The sequence below is a fragment of the Chelonia mydas genome, chromosome 2 (assembly GCF_015237465.2).
Source record: "Chelonia mydas isolate rCheMyd1 chromosome 2, rCheMyd1.pri.v2, whole genome shotgun sequence".
In the NCBI taxonomy this organism is placed as follows: Eukaryota; Metazoa; Chordata; order Testudines; family Cheloniidae; genus Chelonia; species Chelonia mydas.
The window spans coordinates 94703928-94731271 of NC_057850.1; the positions used below are offsets into that span (position 1 = coordinate 94703928).

The window sequence follows — 27344 nt, forward strand, 5'->3', positions numbered from 1 at the left end:
TTTCAATTCACTTAATACAAGTACTATAGTGCAATCTCTTTATCATGAAAGTTGAACTTACAAATGTAGCATTATGCACAAAAAAAACTGCATTCAAAAATAAAACAAATGTCAAACTTTAGAGCTTACAAGTCCACTCAGTCCTACTTTTTGTTCAGCCAAGCGCTCAGACAAGTTTGTTTACATGTGCAGGAGATAATGCTGCCCTCTTCTTATTTAGACTATCACCAGAAAGTGAGAACTGGCGTTCACATGGCACTTTTGTAGCTGGCATTGCAAGGTATTTATGTTCCAGATATGCTAAAGATTCATGTGTCCCTTCATGCTTCAACCACCATGCCAGAAAAAATTAATCGCAATTAAATCGCAGTTTTAATCACACTGTTAAACAATAGAATACCAACTGAAATGTATTAATTATTTTGAAAGTTTTTCTACATTTTCAAATATATTGATTTCAGTTACAGTACAGAATACAAGGTGTACAGTGCTCAATTTATATTATTTTTGATTACAAATATTTGCATTGTAAAAATGATAAACAAAGAAATAGTATTTTTCAATTCACCTCATACAAGTACTGCAATGCAATCTCTTTGTCATGAAAGGGCAACTTACAAATGTAGATTTTGTTTGTTAAATAACTGCAGCACTCAAAAACAAAACAATGTAAAACTTCAGAGCCTACATGTCCACGCAGTCCTACTTCTTGTTCAGCCAATCACTAAGACAAACAAGTTTCTTTACATTTACGGGAGGTAATGCTGCCCTCTTCTTGTTTACAATGTCACCAGAAAGTGAGAACGGGCATTCACATGGCACTTTTGTAGCTGGCATTGCAAGGTATTTATGTGCCAGTTAAGCTGAACATTCATATGCACCCTTCATGCTTCGGACACCATTCTGGAGGGCATGCTTCCATCCTGCTGATGCTCGTTAAAAAAATAATGCATTAATTAAATTTGTGACTGAGCTCCTTGGGGGAGAATTGTATGCCCCTGCTGTTTTTTAACCCACATTCTGCCATATATTTCATGTTCTAGCAGTCTCGGATGATGACCCAGCACATGTTGTTCATTTTAAGAACACTTTCACTACAGATTTCATAAAACGCAAAGAAGGTACCGATGTGAGATTTCTAAAGATAGCTACTGCACTTGACCCAAGGTTTAAGAATCGAAAGTGCCTTCTAAAATCTGAGAGGGACGAGGTGTGGAGCATGCTTTCAGATGTCTTAAAAGAGCAACACTCCGATGTGGAAACTACAGAACTCGAACCACCAGAAAAGAAAATCAACCTTCTGCTCATGGCATCTGACTCAGAAAATGAAAATGAACATGCATCGGTCCGCACTGCTTTGGATTGTTATCGAGCAGAACCTGTCATCATCATGGACGCACGTCCTCTGGAATGGTGGTTGAAACATGAAGGGACATATGAATCTTTAGTGCATCTGGCACGTAAATATCTTGGGACTCTGGCTACAACAGTTCCATGCAAATGCCTGTTTTCACTTTCAGGTGACATTGTAAACAAGAAGCGGGCAGCATTATTTCCTGCAAATGTAAACAAACTTGTTTGTCTGAGCAATTGGCTTTACAAGAAGGAGGACTGAGCCCTTGCAGGCTCTAAAATTTTAGATTATTTTATTTTTGCATGCAAGTTTTTTTGTACAGTATTCTATTTTTGTAAATTCAACTTTCATGATAAAGCAATTGCAGTACAGTACATGTATTAGGTGAATTGAAAAATACTACCTTGTTTTTTTACAGTGCAAATACTTGTAATCAAAAATAAATATAAAGTGAGTATTGTACACTTTGTATTCTGTGTTGTAATTGAAATCAATATATTTGAAAACATAGAGAGCATCCAAAAATATTTAAATAAATAGCATTCTATTGTTTAACAGGGCACTTAATCACGATTAATAATTTCAGCTGGGGCATAGTAGATAGATGAAAACAACTGCAGGATTCGTCCAATCTTAAAACACTTGTGATTCCTCATGCATTAATTGCTTTATGAACTAGGCAGTTCCTAAAGTGGGAACGAGTCCATTAGGGCTCCTTATCACAGAAAAAGGGAAGATTTCTTAGTGCAGGAATTTCCCTGAGGCCTGTACTCCCATTACAGCCTGCTTCACCCTTCTTCTGGTCAATATAAGACAGAAGGGAGGCAGTGAAGACTATGAGTAAAGATGGAGTTTTAAAGAAATCTCTACCATGCAACTCAGAGTGGCTTCATGTACAAGCTACTGACTGGGAGAAGCAGCGAGAGACTCACACACCCATTAAGAGAGGTTACATAGTGTTCAGGGGCAAAGATGGCAAAGGTGGCCCCAGGAGCCAGGACTGAGGGTCAGTGAAGAGGAAAGGCAGGAGCAGAATTAAGTTGGCACCCTTCCCTCACCTTAGCATTCTTAGGGCTCTATAAAGATTTATATTATATTTTTTATGGAACACAAATGTCTAAAAAAGGTTTAAGTATTAGTGTTTGGGTCCCACCTCTAAAGAACAAAAAAGAGGGAAACCTCTGAAAACTGGGTATCTGCCCTACAAAATTAGAGTAGATGAACTCACATCTCACTCCCAAACACAGCACCTAAGTTCTCCTGTTACACTTCTCCCATGGCAGAAGTCCTGCATACATATGCAATATGTTTAGGTATTACTTTTAAGACAAACTGAAGATGTATCAAATAATAGAATGAACCAATGTTACCTTTAGCGTCCAAAATTAAACATGCATGCAGCATATGGAGGAATAATGGGGTTAGCTTTCAAGCCCAAAGGTAAACTATTTGCAATCATATCTACCCTCTTATATCACAGAAGGATCACTGCCAAAACAGTTAGCACTTTGATGTTTAATACTATCAGAGTCCTTAGCAAATATTAACTAATCCTTGCAGCACTCCTCTTAAACTAACAATCCATTTTTATTCAAGGGGAAACAGAAATTCAGAAAGGTGTTAAAGCCAAATTGGGAGTTCAAAATCCAGCCCATAAATCCATATTTAGGACAAATACACAGGGCCTGATTTGGAGCGTTGCTGAGCATCTGCAACTCCCATTGACTTGAGAATGGTGGCCTGCATGATCAGCCCATCAACGGGATTAGACCTCAGGAATTCCTGGTGCTTGGATCAGTGCTCAGACCACTACACCATGCTGTCTCTTACAAGTGTGAGCATATTTCAGGGAAACAGTGAAAAAAGCACCAATAGTAAGAGTAGAATCTAAATTGCGAACTGCAGAAAGTACTGTTTTCATGTTGTCACATTTAAATTACTCAGAAAAGAAAGACACACAAAAAGATCCCGCAAAAAGCAAGTAGTTCTTTGGCCAGTCTTACCCGGGTCTGAGTAGAGTACAGGGCTTTCGACAGGGCCTTCATAATCCTTCTCCTTTTCTTTCTGGTGACACATTCAACGGGAATGTTACAGTGGAAATGCACATCTACATAGTTTAGCACATTAATTCTAACAACATAGATCAGTACAATAATCTCAGTACAAAAATAATAACCAAAAAAGGCTTAAAAGGCCATCTAGCATCTTGGGATTTTGCTTCCCAGGGAGAACTAGAAATGAGAGAGATAATGGAGGACTGGGTTTACCTTCTTACTCAAAGCAAAAGAAAGAACAAACTCCAATCAGCCTCTCCTCTGGGTCCCTGGGCAGCTTAGTGTTTCTGTGTCTGAGTTATAGACTGTAACCTCCTTGGGACAGAAATTGACTTTGTCTCATATAGTGCTGAGCACAAAGTTGGGACATAAATAATACATTTAAAAAAACCAACCCCATTTCAGGTGAATAAAAAGACATATTTGCCAATTAGCTAAAATGACCTTTTTTCTAAAAATGCTTTGTATGGGGGGGGGGGGTGCGCGAGATGTCTCATTATTTTGTTACTGTTGTTTTTGCCAACTTCAACAAAAAACAAAGACATACAATCTAGGTTCAACAACTTTTAGTCATTTGGTAGGGGATGCAGTATACTTGGCGATGGGGGGATTCAAGTGGGAAATAAATTCAGAACTTAATCCCTTAGCATGTAATCGCAGAGTGCGCCAGTTGTGGTTTATGCCATGAAAGCATTTCATAAGAGCATGAAGATTAGAATGTGTTGACATTTTTTGAAATTCAAATTTTTAAAAATTTAGGAAAAACTTGAAACATTCACAATTTTTTCTACCAGCTATAGCATCAGAATTTTCCAAGTGTTGATATTTCAAATTTTGAATAAAAGGGGTACATTTTTAAAAATTGCTACATTTCCACACCCCATTTTTTTAAAACCAATTCTAAAGAGGATGTTAGAGTCTTAGCAGTTATGTCAATGGAAGGCTATCCAATATGAGGTCTTTGAGACTTTAGAGCTACTCAGGGTCATTAAGGAATTGGATCTGTTACTCTACTTACTTTTTACGATAAACAAGAGCGATGCTGATGATCAGTATGGTGACCAGTAACAATAATGAGGCAGCAGCCCCTCCAGCAATGAGCAAAATATGCCAGTGATGATCCAAAGTTTCTAGAAGATGATAATAAAGATCATCAGTAGTTCGAAGAGGCAGGAATTCTTCACATTCCACTAAGGTTCAAATCAACAGTTATACGGATAAAAACATATTCAGTGAAAGCTAAAGAGAAAAAGGAGACTGGCCCTCCCGCCTTCCCCTCAGGCTCCAACACCAATTTTTCACTATTACCTTTGTTTCTCAGGCTCTCAGCAGAGTTTACATGGATATCACAAAAGGTGAGAGACCACAATACAGAGATAGGGACTAAACAATGCATCACATAGCTTATTTTTCCCCACTGAGGAAACCAGAGTCTGATATCACAGACAAGATCTCTTCAGGTAGAAATAATAAAAATACTGCATGGTAGTCGTGTAAAAGTTATTGCAGAACCAGATATGGCCTATGATTTTACTCTACAGAGGTTATCCTAAACAAATAGTCCAACAATCTCTCAGTACTCAGCCTCCTGGGCCTCATGACTCAAAACAACCAATAGCTTTGTCATCTCTTCAGAGACCCCCAAAAAGGTTGCCACAGTCAACATTACATTGTCAACATTTGTCAACTGATACTACTACACAATCATGCCAGTTATTTCCTGTGCTAACTATAGGGGAAACTGTTTTAACAAGCATTTCCACAAAAATTTGTGCCCTTAACCTATGGTAGATCCCATGTCCTGGGGCTTTTGTTTGAAGAACGTATTCGTCTGTTCTACTATTTAAACAAAGACACTTTCTGAGAACCATAACCAAGGTGAGAAGCACTTAATCAAAATTACATTAGACTTCACTTTCCTTGAAATGTTTAGATTTTATTTCTGAAAATTTTACTGGGCCAGACCCCAACTGTAGCCAAGGAACACTCAAATGGCCAACCTGAGGGGGAAAGGATGGTTTTACATATGTACTCCCCCAATCCTGAGACCGCCCTGCACACAATCTGTTTATATAGTTCCTGTCATCTGACCACCACAAATGTTAATATATTCTCACACATCCCTGACAGGTAAGAAGTGATTATCCCAATTTAACAGATGGGAAAATTGAAGCACGGCAGGGAAGTGACTTGCCCAGGGCCTCCCAAAAACTCTGTGGCAGTGCCAGGAGCTGAATCCAAATCTCTTGAGTCTCAGTCCAATGTCTCAGGCCTACAACCATCCCTTTTCAGTACTGTTTACTACACACACAGTAGTTATACTGAATATATTTTCTCACACTCTTGATACTGATTTTGATTAAAAGAAGCAGGAAAAAAAATATGTTAAACCACAGAACTTCTAATCTGCCTTTGTGCAACCCACCACAATGCACTGCTTCCTCCTCCTATGAGCAGGCACTAGGAGCACACCCAGATAACACAAGCTGTTAATAGCAGCATAAGCCTTAGCCAGCTGGTTTCACCTCCTATGCTGCAGGGTCCACAATGTGAGAGCCAGTGTGTGAACAGACATACCATCCAGTCCACCCGAGGGGAGGAAGGGATTCTGTTCAGCTATTTGCATAGGGAAAAAAATGCACCCTTATACAGTCTTCTGCTTCTTTTACCTCTGTGCACAGAGGGAGTAGGATCTAGCCGAAAGTAAACAGAATGCAGAAACAAATAACCTTACTGTTTTCAAATTCTGACGTGACACAGAAATGAAAGTAATGAACAATAAGGAAGACATGGGCTGAGAAAGGCAAATATCTGGTTTGTTAAAAATGGGGACTTTTAATATACTGACTAAATTAGCTGTATTATACTATATATCAGCAGTTCTCAAACAGTGAGCCAGGAAACCATGGTTGGTCACATAGTGTTGTGTCTCCTCCTGGTTTCCATCTGTTAAAATGTATTAAAGGACAGCTGAAGTGCTTTCCTAATATTCTTTCCATGTAAGCAATTGCTGTAATTGCCACAGAGATACTAATTAACTGAAAATGGGAGGACAGCAGACCACGAGAAAAACTCTTGATTCAGGTCTGGTCCATGTTACTGACGATCTTGAGAACCCTTGCCACACATCATTACTATTTATTACTTGTATTGCTAGAGCCTAGATTACTAAACCAGTCCGGGTCTACAGACCCTACAGACACACAGTAAGAGACAATCCCTGCCCCCAAAGAGCTTACAGTTTAAACAGGCAAGAAACAGACTAGTAGGCAGGTGGTAGGACAAGGTAGCAATAACAGGAGTATGTTTAACCAGGAACTAGCTAAATGCATTGTTTGTATGTGAAACAAGCCAATCAGTAGCAGTCATCACAAATAGCTACCTGCTTAACCCACTACCAGATGGCTGTGTTCTGGGGGCATCATAGCAGAGGTGAATCCTTAGGTGGACAAAGGAAGTTAACAGTGGTTATTGGCTACTATGAACAGAGGCCATAACTTGTTCACTAGCTTCTCTTCAATGCTGACGTGCACACAGGAAACTGCAGGGCAAATGCTACCCACAGAAAGACCCCCATGCTTTAATTTCAATATTGTTCTAATGGAAAGAAAGAAAACTCAAATGTTTATATTGCTGAAGGGACATGGGACATTACAGCATTCTGACGGACTGTAAGAGCTGAGGACTTTCATACTGTAAGCACATATAAAAACCTGTGGCCTTGTGTTTTGAGCCTGATTGTAGTTGTTATATGCTTATAATGACAAAGGAGAAGAGAAAGACATGTTGTATTTCCTTCCAAGATATTATACAGCATTAGTCAGTCTCTATATCATAAGGATTTTCTGCTTAGGCAATTGCAGAAACAAACAAACAATTGCCCTCTATGGAGCAAGTTCAAACATCTTCACATATTAGCTGCTTTGCTAAAACAGAGCATTTCATTATTATCTGTGCCAGAACATCAGATGCTAATCCCCTCACATTTCAGGAAAGGGTACATCTGCATCAAGCTCAATACTTCTGGATTGAATCCTTGTAAGGTAGATTCCAACCAGAAAACTCCTCTCAAAAACAAGGGGAGTTTGGGCTCCAGGGTTATTAGGCTGGGCTGATCTCTGATTTATGACAGTTTGAACATGGTGATTACCAGCTACCGAGTTAAATTTGGGTAAGAAAATTCTACAGATTTTGCTTTAGAAGCAAAAATGCCTAGAAGCCCTTTTTTGCCTTCTCAGTTGAAGTGAATTATGCCCTACTGCTGCTTTTGTTTTCATAAATATACCAAACCCTACTGTAACTACTGACCTTTCAAGATTTCACAGAAACAATATCTACATGTCAGAGACTTGTCATTTGTCTCTTTAATGCCTGTCTTCTGATTAAAGGAGCTAGGTTAATGGGAGACTATTCATCTGGTCTAAAGGCCAGGCGCATTTCCCTTAAGTGTTGGATGAAAAACAGTTTTGTAGTATTGACATTTTCTTCACAGGATTTTGGAAATTTCACGGGTGAAGTCTTTCAACCTTCAACACACTAACTGTTGCTTTGAGAAGGAAACACTGATGGGCTATACAGTTACAATGCATTGTGACCTAATGAGAGGGGTTTTTATTGCACTGTAAGGAGCTGCTTATAGCTTGTTATACGCCTTGCTGGAATGGTACATACAGTAGGCTAACTACACACTGCTGAAACAGCTGATTCTGCAAATGAAAGCGAGAAAGAAAGCAACACATGCATGTTCATGCTTAGGAAAAGGGGCTTTGTTAACTCCTAAAAGTCCTGCAGACACACACAATTCATTTAGGAAACTAAGGTGAGGGAAAAGAGCTAATTCCGCTCAGTTCCTGTCTCTTCACTTCTGTCTTTCTACAATAGCCTTGCTTTCACACACACGCCTCTCACTGCCTGCTGTAGAAGGCAAACTCCTAATACCACCTGCCCACATCATACCAGAAGAGCCACTGACTGGACAACATGCCTCCTGCTTCCCACCCATCTAACATTCCCCAGCAGCCACTTTTAGCTGCATGTTGGTTTTATCCTGTCCCTGAGCTATTGTTGCCACAGTGATTGCCTGAACCTCCCTTCCACCCTTCCCTGTTGCTTTCAGAATGAGGCAGAGGGCTGGATCTAGCAACAACGAAGGAGACAGAATGAGGCAGGGCAGGGGAAGGGAGGTGTGTTCCTATGTAGGGTAGACAATGTGGGAAGGACTGGCTGTGCTCAAGGGCCCTGATCCAACCCATTGTCTCTTTGGTTTTCTGCTCTCACTGAACCAGCAACCTGAGACCCTTGGAGTCCTGACAGCTTAAAATACCACAGGGATGGCCATTACCCAAAGGGTGGAAATGGTATTGTCGTCTCAGGTGGCCAGTAGTCTGGAAAGGATCTGTCAAGGTTCCTTCCCCACTCTGAACTCTAGGGTACAGATGTGGGGAACCTGCATGAAAACCCCCTAAGCTTATTTTTACCAGCTTAGGTTAAAACTTCCCCAAGGTACAAACTATTTTACCTTTTGTCCCTGGACCTTATTGCTGCCACCACCAAGCGTCTAACAAAAATAACAGGGACAGAGCCCACTTGGAAACGTCTTTCCCCCCCAAAATCCCCCTAAGCCCTACACCCCCTTTCCTGGGGAAGGCTTGATAAAAATCCTCACCAATTTGCATAGGTGAACACAGACCCAAACCCTTGGATCTTAAGAACAATGAAAAAGCAATCAGGTTCTTAAAAGAGTATTTTAATTGCAGAAAAAGTAAAAGAATCACCTCTGTAAAATCAGGATGGTAAATACCTTACAGGGTAATCAGATTCAAAACATAGAGAATCCCTCTAGGCAAAACCTTAAGTTACAAAAAGACACAAAAACAGGAATATACATTCCATTCAGCACAACTTATTTTATCAGCCATTTAAACAAAACAGAATCTAACGCATCTCTAACTAGATTGCTTATTAACTCTTTACAGGAGTTCTGACCTGCATTCCTGCTCTGGTCCCAGCAAAAGCACCACACAGACAGAGAGGCCCTTTGTTTCCCCCGCCCCCTCCAGATTTGAAAGTATCTTGTCTCCTCATTGGTCATTTTGGTCAGGTGCCAGCAAGGTTATCTTAGCTTCTTAACCCTTTACAGGTGAAAGGGTTTTTCCTCTGGCCAGGAGAGATTTAAAGGTGTTTACCCTTCCCTTTATATTTATGACAGGGTCCTACGGCTATTGACAGCTAATGGAGCTGGCAGCTTCTTTCAGTCAAACGTAGAGCTGCTGTCTTTAGAAATGATGGTCTCTGACTCAAGTACTAGCAAATGGTAAGTTTCTCAAATGCTTTAACTGGTTTCCCTTTACCCAGATCTGCACCAAAAACTCATCTGGCAAAAGTAGAAATCTTAAGATCAAATAAAACCTTTAGTAGATTGGATAAGAAAAATCTACAGTTTTGCTTTACATGTAAAAATAATACCTAGATGCCCTTTTGTCTTTTCTCAGTTGAAGAGAATGGTGTGTGTGTAAAGTATACACACAATTTTGATTTTTTTTCTCTAGGCCTAATTCAGCTCAAATCACTTTAATTAGTCACAGTAATTTAAGCATTTTTAGATCATACAGAGTAATTCAGTAAATGCCAAAGTTTAATTAAAGGTTAGAGATTTAAAGGAGATTCCAAAACTAATTCAGTAAATTCACCTGTCATGTTTATAGAATCATAGAATATCAGGGTTGGAAGGGACCTCAGGAGGTCATCTAATCCAACCCCCTGCTCAAAGCAGGACCAATCCCCAACTAAATCATCCCAGCCAGGGCTTTGTCTGTAAAAAGGCAAACAATGCAATTGGTACTAAAAGAATTTTCTTTTTACAAAGGAAATTATAAAACAGAGACAGGATAGTCAGTGAATGAATGGTCAGGTATGTGTTCAGATGGAAAGTACCTATTAGCTGGATGCAGGGTTGTTATACAAAATTTAGATGTTTTGGCCACAGTCAGCAACAGGTGAATGACATTAACTGCAGCTCTTATTAAAAGCAAGTTCAGACTAATGGAGATATTAAAAGGATAACAATTGCCAGTATCTAATTTCATGACATGATCATATTTAGCAAGACATCATGTCAACAGGATTTATAGGAGACAGGGAGATTTAATTAGGGTGACAAGCTGTCCCGTTTTTAAAGGGACAGTCCCGCATTTAAGCCCTCCCGAAGGTATCCTGACATTCTTAAAAATGGGCAAATTTTCCCATATTTTCTGACTCCTCCCGCCCTCTTCCCATCAGTACTGGTGGGTCCTGCTGCTGGCCAGATCCCTGCTTGCCAGCTGCCTGCCCACCAGCGGTGAGTGGGGGGGTCTAGTGGTTGGTGGTGGGTGGGGGTGCAAAGCTGGTTTCCGGGCAAAGATGCAGCATGAGGGGCTGGCTGCTCTGCGTGCTGGCTCTCAGCCAGCAGGGCCCCACCCCCCATCCTGTTTCCAGCTGGCACTGGCTGCACGCTGCGAGTGGCAGTGGCTGGTGAGTGTGGGCAGGCACCAGGTGGCGGCTGGTTACGTGTCGCCTCTGCTGCCCACCCATCAGCCCTTTACGTGCTCCCCCTCTCGCTGTCCTCTCCCTGCTTTGCCCCTTAACCCCTCCCGTCCCCACTGCTCCTCCATATCCCCAGCAGCGGGTGCGGAGAACCAGCCCCTGTTCGGAGTCCTCAGCTCACCAACAGCCTGGCCAGCAGGCTCCTTCCTTCCCCCGCTGCCTCTGGCTGCGCTGGTGCCCCTGGAAAGCCCAAGACCCACCAGTCCGGGGCTCTGGTCAGGAGGAGCCAAGCCCTGCATGTGCCAAAGCCCTGCACAGCACTGGCACGGGGAAGCCTCAGAGCTTAGCAAAGGGGCGGAGGAGTGGGAGGGTGGGGGAGCGATTTCCAGCCTGTTCATGCCCCAACCCTGCAGATTCCACAGGCTGGGGCTTAGCACCCTCTTCACCCGACCCCTAGGCACCCTCCCCTGCTTCGTCCCCTAGGCACCCTCCCCTGCCGAGTCACCTCTGTGGCAGGGTTTGCTGAAACCCCTGCAGTCAGGTTCCCTGGTGCATAATGCATCCTAAGGGCTTAACCCCTTCCTGCCCATGCTGTAGCCAGAGGCGGTTGGGTTATGTCCGTGGCCAGCAGCAGCCTGGAGGTGTTAGCTGCCTTTTGACACAGTGCAGGCAGGAATGGACCAGCTGCTTCCAGCCACACGGTGGGGGTAGGGGTGTGAAGAGATGAGCTCTGCAAAGACACGGGCCAGGTCATCCCTTTCCGCTCCCCCTCCCTCGTGGCTGGAAGCAGCTCCCATCCCTTCCCTCCCGCACAGTGCCGAAAGGCTGCTGCTGGTTATATTCCGGCGTGAACCCTGGCAGAAATATGAGGGGGACACGTGAACCTATGTCACCCCGCCGCGCGTTGCCTCAGGAAGATGTGGCGCCAGGTGCCGGGAGAGGCGGGTCCATCCCAGGGGCCCAGCCAGGCATGGAGGGTGGAGAGCACTGGGCAGGGAGGGTCGGGTCAGTTGGTCACCACCCGCCCCCGTGTGAGAGAGGTGTTCCGGAGTGTGTGGGGGGCACCCCTCTCCAGGTGAACCCTAAATCCTTAGAGATAAGAAGGTAAATAAAAGGAATCTAACTACACAGTATTTCTTAAAAAAAAAACAGGCTCTGTCAATTTGATCTTAATTTGAACATTTGTACTGCATAGTTCTGATTGATTTAATTCTTTATCTTAAAATTATTTAGTGTTACAATGACATCTACTGCAAAGATTTGTGAAATTAAACACTAATTCTAACTATTACACCATACAAAAAACTGGCAGCTACTTTTCCAATTTAAAGATACCTTGTGAGCTTTCTAGAATTAAAATAAGGTACTTAGCATGAACATCCTACACTCCCTGTATCCTACAATAGATTCATATTCTAGCAAATGTCCTACAATCCTTTTGAATGGTAGAGGCATAGATTCCATAGCACATTGCTGCTTCAGAAAATAAAACATCTGAGTTGTACTTAGTTTGGACGTTTAGATTTCACGCTTTGCAAAACCAATACAAGAGGTTTGACGTCTTTGTGAGACCAATCATCACTGAAACGCAAATGTGCTGCTGCGGTTAAACCAAGTCATCAGGAGATGAGAGGATACACTACACAGGCTACAGCCTGAGACACATGAAACTCGAAAGATGGAAAATTTTACTTCTAATAATATGGAAATCAGTGCAATAATAAACATGCACTCCAATTATACTATTGTGTTTTTTCTTTTGTTTTTTTACAGGCACTTTTCAAAGTTGAACCTCACTTTACTGAATATACCTCCAGCAGTGCTCATGGGTAGCTCAAGGTCTCTTAGCCACTCCTTACTTCACCCTTTGTGGTCTTTTAACTATATCCCCTTTTAACTCTCTCAAAAACCAACTTTAAAACAAAATATCTAAATTCAATATAGCAGATGTAACTTGGTCTAATAATAGTGACACGCTGACCTTATATAGGCAACATTTTCAAACTTGTATGCCTACAAGTTCGGCACGTAGGGCCAGATGCTCAGCTAGTGTAATTCAGTGCACAACAGATGGACTTCTGGCCCCTAAATCTGTATTTAAGCACCTAAAAAACTTGTCTGGTTTTTAGAAAAAGAGTGAGAGATCCCACAGCTACCCATAACTTTTCTGTCTCCCTTTGTTTAGATTAGAAATAAATTGTTATGCCACCATTTGTAAAGATCTCTCGTGGGATGGGCAGACAGAGAAATAAGAAGCATAAAAGTAGTGAACGTTGCCAGCACTTTAAACCTAGGTGGTTAAAAGATCTGAAACAGCATCTCTGCAAATGACACTTTGCCGACAGAATAATAGACAGCCTTAGACCACTCCACCACAAACTCGAAATTGAACTTTCTGAGGTCTGCTGAACACAGCCAAGATTGCTTGTTTAAAACTAAAATAATGCTATCTATTTAGCCAATATATTCAGCCCTGTGTTCCTATTACTGTCACCCTTCTCTATACTGTACACAGCAATCTAGCTGTCACTTCATGTCTTTAGTCAGACTGTAAGGGTTTAGAGACAGAGAAAGTCTTATCTGATTGTAGAACACCCCATACAACGGGGATTCCAAGTGTTACTGTAACATAAATAAACCAATACATACAAGTAATAAGGATAGACTGGAGAAAAATCAGGAGTATTAAGTGGGCCGCACTCTCATTCCCCTGAGAAAATGTCCAGCTGTAGCATGCTGACTTCTAATGACAAATATTGTCTGAGCCCTCCATAGTATATTTTCTTAATTTGCTTGCACTCCTCCTTATTTTGACCAGAAGTTCATGGTGTGATTTCTGTTTGCACAAAGAGATGAAGAAATTCACATTTAGAAAAGGAGAAACTTTTATTCTCCCACGGTATTTTCTCTCTCATAACCTGAGTATGTCTGTTTCTATGGCTTCAACTCTGCAAATGACTCCCAAATCTATTTCTCCGCCCTTGTCCGATGCCCCTCTGTCCAGTTTCTCCACTTCCAAAATTGTCAGATATTTTCTTACAATGGCCAACTATCTTCTCACACTCGGTCTCTCCAAAACTGTTTTTCTAATCTTTCCTCTTAATCCCTCTCCAGCACCACTTCTCTATCACTATTTACAATTCTATATCCCCCCAATTTTCCAGACTCAAAACCTCAGCATCATCTTTGACTCCTCTCTCTCCTTACCCTATATCTAGTTCTGGCTTGCAATATTTGTACAGAACCTCTCAAGGTTTTAATCCACTTCTAGATCAGGAAGAAATGGTAAGGAGTTTGATAGGAGATCGAACCTGGACTATTACTTGGCTCTGCAGCCCCAAATGAAAGTCAGGCCACATGAGGTGACTAAATGGAATATGAAAAGGAAATACATAAAATGGTACATCAAGTAATCATGCCTAGAAATGAATTGTTTTTCTTGGCTCATTCAAAACAAGTGCTGAACCAGGCCACAGTCACTAAATTTGACCTTGGCTGGACATTTCATTGGTTTCCCCACATCTCACAGAATGTTAACATAGGAATGGCCATACTGGGTCAGACCAATGGCTCATCTAGCCCAGTATCCTGTATTCCACCAGCAGCTGGTGCCAGTTGCTTCAGAGGGAGAGACAAGCACACGACGATTTATTGAGTGACTCATCTGTCATACAGTCCCAGCATCTGGCAGTCAAAGTCTTAGGGACACCCAGAGCATGGGGTTATGTCCCTGACCATCTTGGCTAATAGCCATTGATGGACCTATCCGCCAGGAACTTGTCCAATTCTTTTTTGAAGTCAGTTATGCTTTTGGCTTTCACAACATGCTATGACAATGAGTTCCACAGGTTGACTGTGCATAGTGTGAAGTAGTACTTCCTTACGACTGTTTTAAGCCTGCCTGCTGCTTGTTAATTTCATTGGGTGATCCCTGGTTCTTGTGCTCTGTGAAGGGGTAAATAACACTTCCCCATTCACTTTCTCCACACGTGATTTTATAGATTCAGGATTTTGTTATTGTCTCTTGTTAGTTGTCTCTTTTCTATGCTGAACAGTCCCAGACTTTTTAATCTCTCCTCATCTGGAAGCTGTTCCATACTCTTAATCATTCTTGTTACCCCACCCTGTTCTTTTTACAATTCTAATATATCTTTTTTGAGATGGGATAACACACAGTATTCAAGGTGTGGGCATACCATGAATTTACATAGTGTCATTGTGATATATTCTGTTTCATTATCTATCCCTTTCTTAATGGTTCCTAATATTTTTAGCTTTTTTGATTGAGGCTGTACATTGAGCAGATGTTTTCAGAGAACTATTCACAATGACTCCAAGATCTCTTTCTTTAGTGGTAACAGCTAATTTACACCCCATCATTTTACATGTATAGTTGGGATTACCCTGGGATTATATTGTACACCCCATCATTTTATATGTATAGTAATCAGATTACCCTGGGATTATGTTTTCCAATGTGCATTACTACATATAGAAGTGATACCAATTCTCTCTCCCCCTTCCAGTTAATATTTCTCTCATTCATTCATTGTGCATTATAACACTTTTGAAAAATGTTGAAAACAAACAAAATGATTGGAAAAACATTTCAGTAAAAAATATTTCCTTTCGTTATTATAAAAGGTGCACAGTTGTGTGTGTAATGTTGCAGTGTGTGTATCTGAGAGGGAGAGGGCTTGGCACACTCTGAATTGTATTGCTCTGTAGGCACAGTCTTTCAACTTTTTTCCCATCTAACAACAGTTGTTAGAAAGAGAAACCAAATGTACACTGACAATGTCAAAGTTGTCAGGGATTTATAGGATTTCTTTAAAGCTATAGAAGGTTAATAATCTTTAGGTTGGAAGAGGGCATTTTAACAGGTGGGGTAGACTGCTCCTTTTTATTGTTTGGGTTTTTTTTGTTGTTTTGGGCTTTGTGTGTCCTGCTGCACTCGGAGTCAATAGGAATTTTGCTAGACACTTCATCAGGTTCAAGCCTGTTTGATTATTATTGTATAAGGTCAACATTTTTAAACTTGGATGCCTAAAACTGTCAAAGTCAAGAGAAATTCAAGATTCAAAAGCTTCTTTCCCTTCCCCCTCTCATTCAACAACAGGTTAGGTGTGCACCACAGTAACATGCCCAGTTTATTTTCCCATGTTTCCACCCCCTAATAACCACCCTTTGGATGAAACCTTCTGAAAGGATTCAGACTCCATGCCATAGGAACTACTTCTGTTAAAGAAAGTCTTCTAGTCCTAGGATGTATGTTGAATATCCAGAACACTCAGTGATGAAAAAGAAAAAAACAGTACTTTTAAAGGTACTTAACAGCATGGACTTAAACATGAATGGAAGGAGTCGAATTCGGAAGGCACAAGAGGAGTTATACTTTCAAAACAACCTAAAATGAGTCTTAGCTCCTTCAAAGCATATTTAAAGTAGAAATCAAAACTGTAGCAGGATTATTTAGAATGGACCATCAAAGGAGCTCTCCGGTATCAGGATGAAAGGAAAATGCAATAAAATGTGAGTTAGTTCACATATACACAGGAAAATATCAAATTTTTCGCAATGGTTAGATTTCCGGTGAGGAAGACGGAGACTGTTACAAGCAATCAGTGCAAAATGTTTCCATATTCTCACATGTACTGTCTTTAATTTCACGTACATCATAGTTAACACTTTGCACTGTGTTCTCTCCTCGCTGTAAATTCAGTGGATAGGTTTCTAAGCATGAAAAAGGCTATATGAAAATCGACTAGTTCTTAAAAGAAAACCAAAAAAAGAAATTCCTATTTTGAATTTTTTCTCTGCATGTGGTATCTACATTATATAGTTCTGAGACAAGGTAGTGAGATCCCAATCCATAGCCTTTAGTGATGCAAAACACTGTCAGCTGGATGGCTCTGTGCATTGATAATGGAACATGGAGCATTTCCTATCAGATTGCCAGTGAGAAGCCAGGCCTGGTTGCTATCACACAACAATTCTTCAATGGGCTAGAAGAAATTATTTTTGTGGTCTTCATCTTATTTACTAGTGTGGTGGTGGCCATACCCCTATATCATCAGCACAATTAGTAGAGAAGCTAGGGCAGTGGTGGGCAACACGTCCCTACAGCCCGCCGCTTCCTGAAGCTCCTGTTGGTCAGGAATGGCACACTATGGCCACTGGGAGCTGCAGGGGGCCATGCCTGCAGATGGTCAACATCAGCAAAATGTCTTGTGGCCTGCAATCAGATTACCCTGATGGGCTGCATGTGACCCACAGACTGCAGGTTGCCCACCACTGAGCTGGGGTGGCCAAGCTATCTTTTCACCTGGGCAATGTCGGGGAATTTGCACTGTTTTGGTGTATGCTTAGACTATTCCAAGGATAATGAGTGGACTTCAGCAAGTGTAGCTGTCAGTTTGGCATGTTTCACAAGCATTACATTAGAAGTTTACAATACGGATGGGATGAATACTCTATTCATATCCAAAACAACAAATATATATAAAGAAACAAGTACCTAATATGCATATTGTAGCAGCCATGTTTGATATACTGCAGCTCCAGACAAACTGCACTCTTGAGCTTCCCAGATATTTACAACTCAGGGTGCATCACACTTCTGGAACCCAGCATAATGCAATCCAGGGCATAGGTGCTGGAATTAGGTGCTGCACCCCTTGGCTTGAAGTAGTTTCCATCATATACAGGGCTGACAGTTTGGTTCAATGGCACTCAGTACCCCCTCTATAAAAACTGTTCCAGCACCCATGCCCCAGGGCATAAACACTGGAAAATTCCCAAGGTGCAGCTTGAATGGAGCTGGAGACGCCCCTTCCCTGCCTTATGCAGCTCTCTCCCACTACTCTCCCCTGTTCCAAACCACCCCTCTCACCTTCTCTCTCACTCCCACACAGTCACTGGTTTCCCTGAGACAGCTGTAAAAGTACCACTGAGAAACCAGCCAGGTTCAAAGTCAGCCCAGCCTTGTGAAAGCCACAGTAACCACCACGTTCTGCTATTCATGACACACTGCTAGTTTGAATGTAACATCAGAGAAGCCCACTTAGCGGTTACAAGTATTTGTGCATGAGGGGGGAAACATAAGTAGTTCAAAGAGTTCCCATCTGTGAAACCATCTGCCCCTTCACTTACTGCTAGTGACAGTCAAGCTCATCACATGGGTTTTGTTTCCACCGTAACGACAGCGGTAAATTCCAGAGTCAGAAGCTGTAACATTTTGAATGACAAGAATGTCTCTCTCCTGAGTAGCACAGTCTATCATTGCACGCTCCTGGTAATCTGAACCATAGGTTTTCCCTTCTGACAAGTTACACAGGCCTATGGTATCCATCCGATCTGCTTTAATCCTTTCCCACATCACCTGCTGCACCAAACTTCCAACACTGTAAGGACATCTAAGTGTCACATTTCCCCCTGATTCAGTAATCGTGTGGTTGGTTGGCAGCACAGGTACTTCAAAAGAATCTGTTAAAAGGAAAGCAAAAAAAGTGTTTATAATGGATACAGGTTACATTTAAGAGCAACAATCTATTCCAAGAAATACTGTTGTCTATATGCTAATACTACATGTTAATACTAATTAAATTGGCTTAGAGCAGAAGGATGTTTGAAGACCTCTGGTAATTTTAAAATACTTAAAGGTAACACATTATATATATATATATATACACACACACACGTGCACACACTATATTATAACACCTCCTTAATGCAGGATGTGAAGACATTTTCAAGTTTATTTTTAATGCATTACCCATTTACTCACATCGTTGAATAAATCCCCGGCCACAACAAAATTATAGTAACAATCAAGTTAAGATTCAGATGGCACTTTCCTTCTAAAAGTCTGTTTTTCAGTCACATTAATTTTTATTTTCCAGATTAACAAAAACTTGCCTGTTGTGACCTCTCAGCACATGTACTAAAAACTCAACTCCCTATATAGTTCCAAATCTACATTCATCAGTTAGATTACATAAGGTACCAGTTAATGAACTGAAGTTCTCCCAACCACAGCCCCAGAGCACCTCAAAAAATCTCAGACCGCCCACTGAGGAAAAACTTGCATGATAGCTAAACATTTGACTGTCCTGTGAAAGGTCAGTAACTCCCCAAATGAATTATTTTAGTTACCATCAGCTCAAGAAACTGACTTCTCAGTTGCACAAATTTCTTAAAGGAAATTCTTTTTAAAAATCCCTCTCGCTGAAGTTTCTTAGCCCAGAAGTAGTTTTTGGAGTGAAATAGTTAGCTGGTTATAAATAAACAAAGCAAGAAAAAAAGTTCCTCTTCTTTAGAACAACTTTAAACAACCTCGGCATTCAGAGGACTCAATAACAGTTTGGTTTCTAACATTGATTTTTGGATGTATGTAACTCCTAAATGACAATAGGTATTTTTGTCTTGTTTGGAGACATTTGGTGCTGAAAGAGGTTGGAAATCAAGTTAGTGTAAAAGGAGCAGTCCAAGGTGCTCAGTGCACTCAATTTCCACTGGTGGTAAGGACTGAAGCATTGGATCCCATATAACATTTGTTCACTTCAGAAACTTGTCTCAAGATGCGTTTCTCAAGCTTCTGCATGTGCTTGATACCATTAACATACATATGCGGGAGAGTGATGTAAAACAAAATAATACAAAATCACATTAAGTAGATTAAAAACTGGCTAACTTACAGGTCTCATAATGTTATTGTAAATGGGCAATTTACACTGTACCTCAAAGTAGCACCCTCTAACGACCAGATTCATCATTCGTATATGGTTGTAATATTTCATACAAAGCATGCCCCGTACATGGTAAATAATGAAGAGAACAGGTCATTGATAGAGAACAATCTAAATTGCTTGATACACAGAGCACAAGCAAACAATATGCATTTTATTATGACCTAATGCAAATACATAAATCTAGGAACAAAGAATGGAGGCCCAACTTACAGGCTGAGGGACTCTATCCTGGGAAGCTGTGATTCCGAAAAGCCGGGGGGGGGGGAGAAGGGGGGGGTCATGGTCAATATGCAGCTCAACAGGAGCATCTAGTTCAATGATATGGTCAAAGGATTAATGTGATCCTTGGATGCACAAATATAGGAATATCAAGCAGGAGGAGAGCGGTTATATTGCCTATACATTTGACATGGTTGCAACCACTACTGTCTCCAGTTCTGGTGTCCACGCTTCAACAAGGATGTTGAAAAACTGGAGACGGTTCAGAGAAAAGCACAAGAATGATTAAAGAATTGGAAAATATGCCATATAGCCAAAAACTCAAAAAGCTCAATTTATGTAGCTTATCAAAAAGAAGATACAGGGGGTGACTTTTTCAGAGTTTATACAAGTACCTTCATGGGGAATAGAAATGTGATGAATAGAACACTAATGGGAAAAGGTATAACAAAATCCAATGGCTGGCAGCTGAAACTTGACAAATTCATCCTGTAAGGTGCAAAATTTTAACAAGAAGGGTAATTAACCTTTGAAACAACTTGCCAAGACCAACAAGATTGGATGTTTTTCTAAGAGACATGATATGGTTCAAATTAATTTAGAATTAATTCAGAGAAGTCTTCCTGGCCTGCACTATGCTTAGTCAGACTAGATGATCCTTTCTGGTCTTTACATCAATGACTTTATGAAAAGTGCTATTTCTTCATATTATATTAGTGGCCCAATAATATGCAACAGTTACCAGCAGTATACTGTCTTACAATAAGAGATCCTATTACAATATACACACAGGAAGAATAGAGTTAAGGTGGCTATGGACCTTAGACTTATAATTTTCAGACTTGTATGCACTTAAATACTTGATATTGTGCACTTCAGACTTGATATTGCATTAACGTGGTTATTTTTGATATAATAAATATTAGGGTAGGAAGAAAATGAAAATAATAGCCAAACATATTTTTAAAAAACAAAACAAATAAGGATAGCACTGAAATTCCTTGCCAATATGTAGCTGTTTGAGCATTTCATCATAAGCATTACCAACAGGGAAGAAGTCACAATCTATTTTAAAATGATAATCTTTACTTTTCTCTCTCTCGCATTTATACATAGGGCAACATACTGTAGAATAAAACCTATCTGCAGTCATTTAAACCTGTGAAAGTGGGTGTAAAACGCTGCCATTCTGACACGGTAGTATTTTACACATACTGTGTATAGGTGATCCCAGAAGGTGCACGGTAGTGGAGAATCAGGCCTACATATTTCTAATTAAACGCTCCCAATACATGGATCAAAAATACTGCACATTTGGAGCTTTTGTTTTATTTAATTAGCTCTCTTTATCTTGACACGGGTATTAGCTCAGTACTTTCCTCCTCCTCCTCCATGTAACAACTTTCTTTTTTAGCACATCTCACTATATACTTACTTCTTGCTTTGTGTGGGATGAGTGTGCTAGACTCTCTGAATAAGTTTTTCCCTGCTAATGCTGGAACTAATTCAGTCACAGTCAGAGCTATTTTCTAGTCTCCTCATATCTTGCAGCCATGGACCCTTCTCCATGGTTTGAGGCTACTAGAAATGTGAAAGAAAATCTTTATGTTTGTCTCTTGAAAGTCTCTAGCCATTTTTCTTGCTATGGTAGCCTTGAAAATGTAAATAGATATAAACCAATGTAATTTAATTGCTAGGGTTTAAGAGGACGAACAGCTAAGCTCAAATTCTGCAACAGGAAGTTGGCTGGCATGAAGGATTCCAGTATCTATTCTCAACATCCTGTAACAAAAAGTTCCAGGTGTAGGGTTGAAAGGGCTTTTTGTTTTGAATTGAAAAAGTTAATTTATAGTTTAAGAAAGTTTTAAAAATCAAAATGAAATGGTTCAAAATTATCTAAACAAAAATTTTTTTGATCTGATCTAAAAAAAAAAAATCAGATTTTCAGCTTCTGAAAATTTTCAGTATTCCTACTTTTTGTTCTGATCAGACATGGGAAAGTTTTTAAAAATTTTGAAAATGCTTGCAGGATGAGAGAACTGTTTCCTGCGCAGCTCTAGTATTTTTCTCATTCTTTGGACAACCCCACCTAATTTTGGTTTCTTCACTGGCAAATGGTTCAGACATCAAGCTTTCCCCCTCCCAGCTAGTTTTTCATTCATTTTTAAAGTCAGTATATATGACTTTATTACTGCTTATCACAAGTTGCACTAGTTCATGATTTACAGTCTTGTAAACCTTATATTCGTTCTTGAGTTTAACTTTACTGTATAAACTTCACACAACTCTTTTTTTAAATTTTTGATACAGAAAGACAATTACAGTAACCTTAAACACCGATCCTGCCAACATGAGCAAGACATAGCTCAGTGAACTGAAAGAAAATGCATAATGATAACATATGTATTCTTGTGGCTTTGCACATTGCTTTGTCTATTTTGACCAGTTTATTTTTGGATACATTTAGATTTTGCTTTGCATGGTGCTGGAAAATTTCACAACTGATTAGAGAAACAATGGGATCCAATAGATAGCTCTCTTGAGTCTCTTCTAGTACCCTGAAATCTGTTCCCAGATTGGTCTCATTTTAATTCTCTGCAGAATGAGGATAATGACACTTAGCCTTTGCAAAGTGCTTTGAGATCCTATGATGAAAACTTCATTATTACTATTGCTATGTTCATACATATACACTCAGGCAGGGTGATGCAGGCTGATGCTTGGCAGGCGCACTTTCTGCCTAGCAACAGGCAATCTAAGTCAAGCCGTGAGTGCACACAGTTGCTGTGGGGAGCACTCCACCTGAGTTCATCACTAACAGTCAATATCAGGGTGCTTACACTGTCAATGGGTAGGGAGCAGGGGCACCTTCACAAATTACTTTTGCATATTTTTCATATCCCTGTAGGTAACAACAATTTTGCAGCTATTTTTGCTCCTACTTACTTTTTCAAAGACAAATAGATATGGGGGAACCTCAGCAGGTTCCGAGGTTCCACTTGATTAGCATAAACCATTACACAGCCTTCATTCCAAACACCCTCTCCCTTTTCTGCCAAGAATAAGGAGGATACTTTTAATGGATTCTTGTTTTACTTTGATCTAATCCAGAGCTACCAACAAAATATTTCAATTCTGAATCTGCACTGTACAATCCTTCATTTTATTTTGATTCTTTCCAGATGTTACAGGTTTCCTCCTTATTAAAAATAAGGCAGGTTGTTTCATACTAAGCTTCTTAGTTCCAGATAGATAAATAAGAGTAACCTATATATCACCAGTGGTTTTTACTGTACTTTTCATCTCCATTTCCTTCTTCCCTTATTAAATTCCCAATTATACTGTTTATTTGTCACACTAGCCAAAAGAAAGGCTCATCTTTAGAGACAGCAGTGGAAAGGGGATTTAGGACATTTAAAGAACATTAACTGGTAAGCTCCTTTCAGTGGACTCCACTGAAGTACTGGAAGTCCAGCGTCCCAATTTATAGTTCCCCTCACACTTTGCTCATCTCCTATCTGGGTTCATTCTGCAGATTAGTCATAAAATGCGGTATATTTTCCCAGCACAATATGTTTCTCAGTCTGTTCTATGGAGCCTATTACCCAGCTCCATAATTTGAAATATTTTAAGTTACCATTGCACACTTTCCACTTCCCTCCACCACTGCCTTATGTAATAATATCCATATTCAATTATCTCAAAATTTAATTAATCACATTTATTCTTTAGGGAAAGGGGGTAAAACAGCTTTGAATCTAAGCTACCGGGTGTTACAGAGGTAATGGTGGATAGTGCAGATATTATGTGCTTAAGCCAAGGTGAATTCAATTGCTGTTGCAGCAGTATAATGCTGTGGAATAATAATTGGTAAAATAAATAATTTTTGTCATATACATAGATATATTCAAAAAGATATAATTTGACAGCAGCCTTAAAATTAAGAATGTGCTATGCCTAGAACAACCTTCACATTTCATACTGCTAGCCTATGAACCAGATTCCCATGAAGCTTTCCAGTTATGCTAAGCAAGGAAAATTTCCAGTGTCTTGTATTACTCCTAGGGAACTTCTGAGCCAAAAAATTAAAAATTCTGCACACATTATAAAATTCTGCGTATTTGTCAAAATAACAAAATATAATCACGCCAGTTTCAATTATAGTATTTTATTAATTTATTTCAAATACCTGTCAGCAAGTATGTCTGTAACAACACAGACAATAAAAAAGATTCAGGAAATGTTTTTTGACAGACAGATTCCTTACTCAGCATAACAATGCAAAATTTTGAGTAATAATTCATTGAAACTATAATACAGAAACCTATTTCCTAGACCCTTCAGAAATAGTGCAAAGGCTTGGGGGAGTCACAGGTAATGGAGGAGCTAAGGGAGAGGGAAGTAATTGCTGGGAAGGAGCCTAGGAGTGAACCTGGAGGGTTGTTGGGTGTGGCTGGGAGAAGTATGGAACAGGTTTTTTCTGGGGTGGGATTTTTGGAGAGTTGGGGAGCCTTGCCCATGCAGACCCTGACTGACGCCTAGCCTCTCCCATTGTCAGGCACATCTGCCCATCTCCATGTGTCCCTGCAACCCACTCCCCATTCAGCTGGCATAGCTGCCCCTGTCCCCATTCAGCCACCCCCCACGTGGCCCTGCACCCCCCTACCCAGTCCCATGTGGCCCTGAACCCCCCTCACATTCAGCCCCTGGCTCAATGTTGTCACCCCACTAGCTCCTGTGCCCTCACCCCAGTCTGTCCCCTCGACTAGGCCGGTCTGCGTGACACTGTCCACTCAGCAGCCTCATGTGCCATGCTGTCTGTCTGTCTCTCCCCCGCTCCCCCCGCATATCCAATGCCTCCTCACCTGGCCCTGTGGGCGTGGCATTGTGAAGAAGGCAGCCTCTGCCCCTTCCCTCTCTGTGGCTGGCTGCTCCAGCCCGTGAGTCAGCTGCCCTCTTTTCGGGTGCCACATCAGCCCCTGGTCAGTGAAAGGTGTAATTGAAGTTTCCCTTCCCCTCCCCGTCAGAATCGATTATTCAGGGCCTGGATGGCAGGGGGGAATCTGCAGGGGACATTAATTCTGTGCTTGGCAGTGGTGCAGGACTAGTGTATATGTTAACACATTATGCCACATTTGACTAAAAATAAATGTGCTTATTAGGAAAATTATGATTGGTTCTGTTTCTTGAGTTCTGGTTATAAATTGTATCAAAGCTAAAAAAAAGGGAAGAAAGCGGCAGACACAGTATAAACAAGTATGGTTTAAAAATAAAGTAGTTTTGTAATCACTTTAGAACAGAAAAAAATCCACGATTGCTGCAAGGCTGTTCTTCAAATTAGTAACAAACTTTTCTGTGTTGTTCTTTCTAATACTTTGTTAAATAAGCTAATTGAGCCTGGTTATCTGAGGTCTTATATCCTAATACCTGTAACAATAACATCCCATTTTCTTCCTCCAAATATCCCTTCTTTCAACCAATCTTCCATATGCTGTAGCTCCTAACGAATAAATATTGAGGGTTTTTTATAAATCAGTTTTAAAAAGTGGAACTAATACATAAAGAAACTACATGACCTTTTATCATCTAGGCAATCTTGCCACTGCTTTCTCCAGTTCCAACTGTCATTTCGTGTCTACCTTGAGACTGAGAGAACTTCAGGGCTGAAAACCTTCAAGTTTCCTAATGGCAATTTCCCTATACTATTTATATGATCATGCAAAATTCTCCTGTGCTACGCTTTACATTTTCATTTAAAAATGTGAAAATAATTTCTACCATGTTCCTGTGTAGATGCACCAATAATATTACAGCTAGAGTTAAGAACTGATCTAATTAAGGAATCTACCAAGATACTGTCATATTTGCAAGGTGTCTAGCTACATTGCTTTTCCATATATTTTCCAAAGTGATTGCCTATTTTCATCCTTTATAGCAGGACATTTTGTCTCCAGCCGGGCACAAGTATCTGGGACATTGATCCTTCTCTTCAAGAGAAGGATCAGAGTTGGCAATGTTATCATAATTAGAAAAAGATGTCCCACTTTGGGTGCCACGGAGATTTTCTGTAAAGACTCCAGCACAATGATTTCTGAACGGCACATGAAAACCAAAAGCCTGGAGATGAAAGGACTCTCCCTCACTGCACAATAAAAAATTGTGCAAACTACTGTATTCAGGATTTCTAGAAAACAACAACAATACACTTGCACAAAGAGGAATAAATTATTTTATATATATAAATTATAAATAAACTTTATTTCAGTTGCCATTACAAAAAATATTTTCCATCATTGGAAAGACTCATTCAAATTACCTGTCTCGCACACTTTGCTCATATCATAGGATATCTTGCCTCCTATGTATGTTCCCATTCCTTTCCCCCTTGAATGAACCCTTTTACCTGAGCATGCCAGGGGAGGACATATTCTTCCACAACTAAATCCCTCCACATAGCCTTTTGTACTAGTTTAACCTGAAATTTGTTTAATTAAATCAGTGCAAGTCTGTAAGTAGACAAAAGTATCGGAATAGAAGAGTGATGGATCTCACAGCTTATTTTAGCCCTAGACTTCTCCTGCCTACAAAAAGAGGACAAAAAGAGTATTCCTCACAATCTGAGCCTCTTCTTAAGAGGAGAAATGGGTTCATTCCACCTGTTTCTTTTCCCCCACCTCCTTTACTGAAGGGAAATGGTGTACTTTCAGTCTGTAGCACCCCCCATCCCCAGAAAACAAGCAGCAAAAAGGAAGCCTTTAACAACCAGATCTCTAGGAAGGGCAGCCTCGCTTGGTCTGAGCTGCTTCCTTCTTTTTTATTAATTGTTAACATGCTTGGCACTGTAGAAGACACAGACTGTCCTTGATCCTTGGGAGCTCACATCTAAGAGAGAGATAAGGAGAGAAGGCCCCTCAGGATCATCTCTGCTTTCCAGCTACTGTAAGTGGCTGATAATTTTTCACTACAAATCTATGAACCTCATTCCATAGTAAGGCACAGATAAGCTGAAAAAATGTTATTTAAGGTGAATAAGGACATGGAAAAGAATATATATCATGTACTGCTTTAAGCAAACATAAGAACAGTAATCTAGAAGGTAGTGCTTAGTGTCAGTGTATAATTGCACTAGTTAAGAACAATTGCTCTCTCTCTGCTATCACAGAGCAGAGCATATCACTCTTTAAAATGTGATAATACTTAATAGGTACATCTGGCATTGAAACACTATTAATAAACTTCCTCTCATATTTAGCATTGATCAGGAAATGTATCCCCCTGGGACAAACAATCTATCGTCATTGATTGATTAAAGCACAAATTTAGTCACAAATTAAAAACTATTTCTGTTTGCATTACTCTCTTTCAGAGAGAGCACTCAAATAAACTTTTTCCAAGACATAACAGGTGACATACAGAATTCACATCATGAGATTTTAAAGTAACTCT

At 40.3% G+C, this 27344-nt stretch overlaps 1 protein-coding gene across 2 annotated transcripts in view; it reads right to left on the bottom strand.

The window, feature by feature from the left end:
• The window catches only part of CD226 (CD226 molecule), a 50635-nt gene that overhangs the window by 12745 nt on the left and 10546 nt on the right, over positions 1–27344 (bottom strand). Inside the window, exons 3-5 of one of the 2 annotated variants that reach the window (XR_005224372.2) lie at positions 18082–18414; positions 4423–4538; positions 3358–3418 (exon numbers count right to left, since the gene is read on the bottom strand). Coding sequence is in view for 1 of the 2 variants with exons in the window: in XM_027822385.3 (XP_027678186.1) it covers positions 3358–3418; positions 4427–4538; positions 18082–18414 (506 nt within the window). In the remaining variant the exon portion in view is untranslated. The remainder of the gene's footprint in view (positions 1–3357; positions 3419–4422; positions 4539–18081; positions 18415–27344) is intronic. The other variant, XM_027822385.3, reaches the window with a different exon arrangement.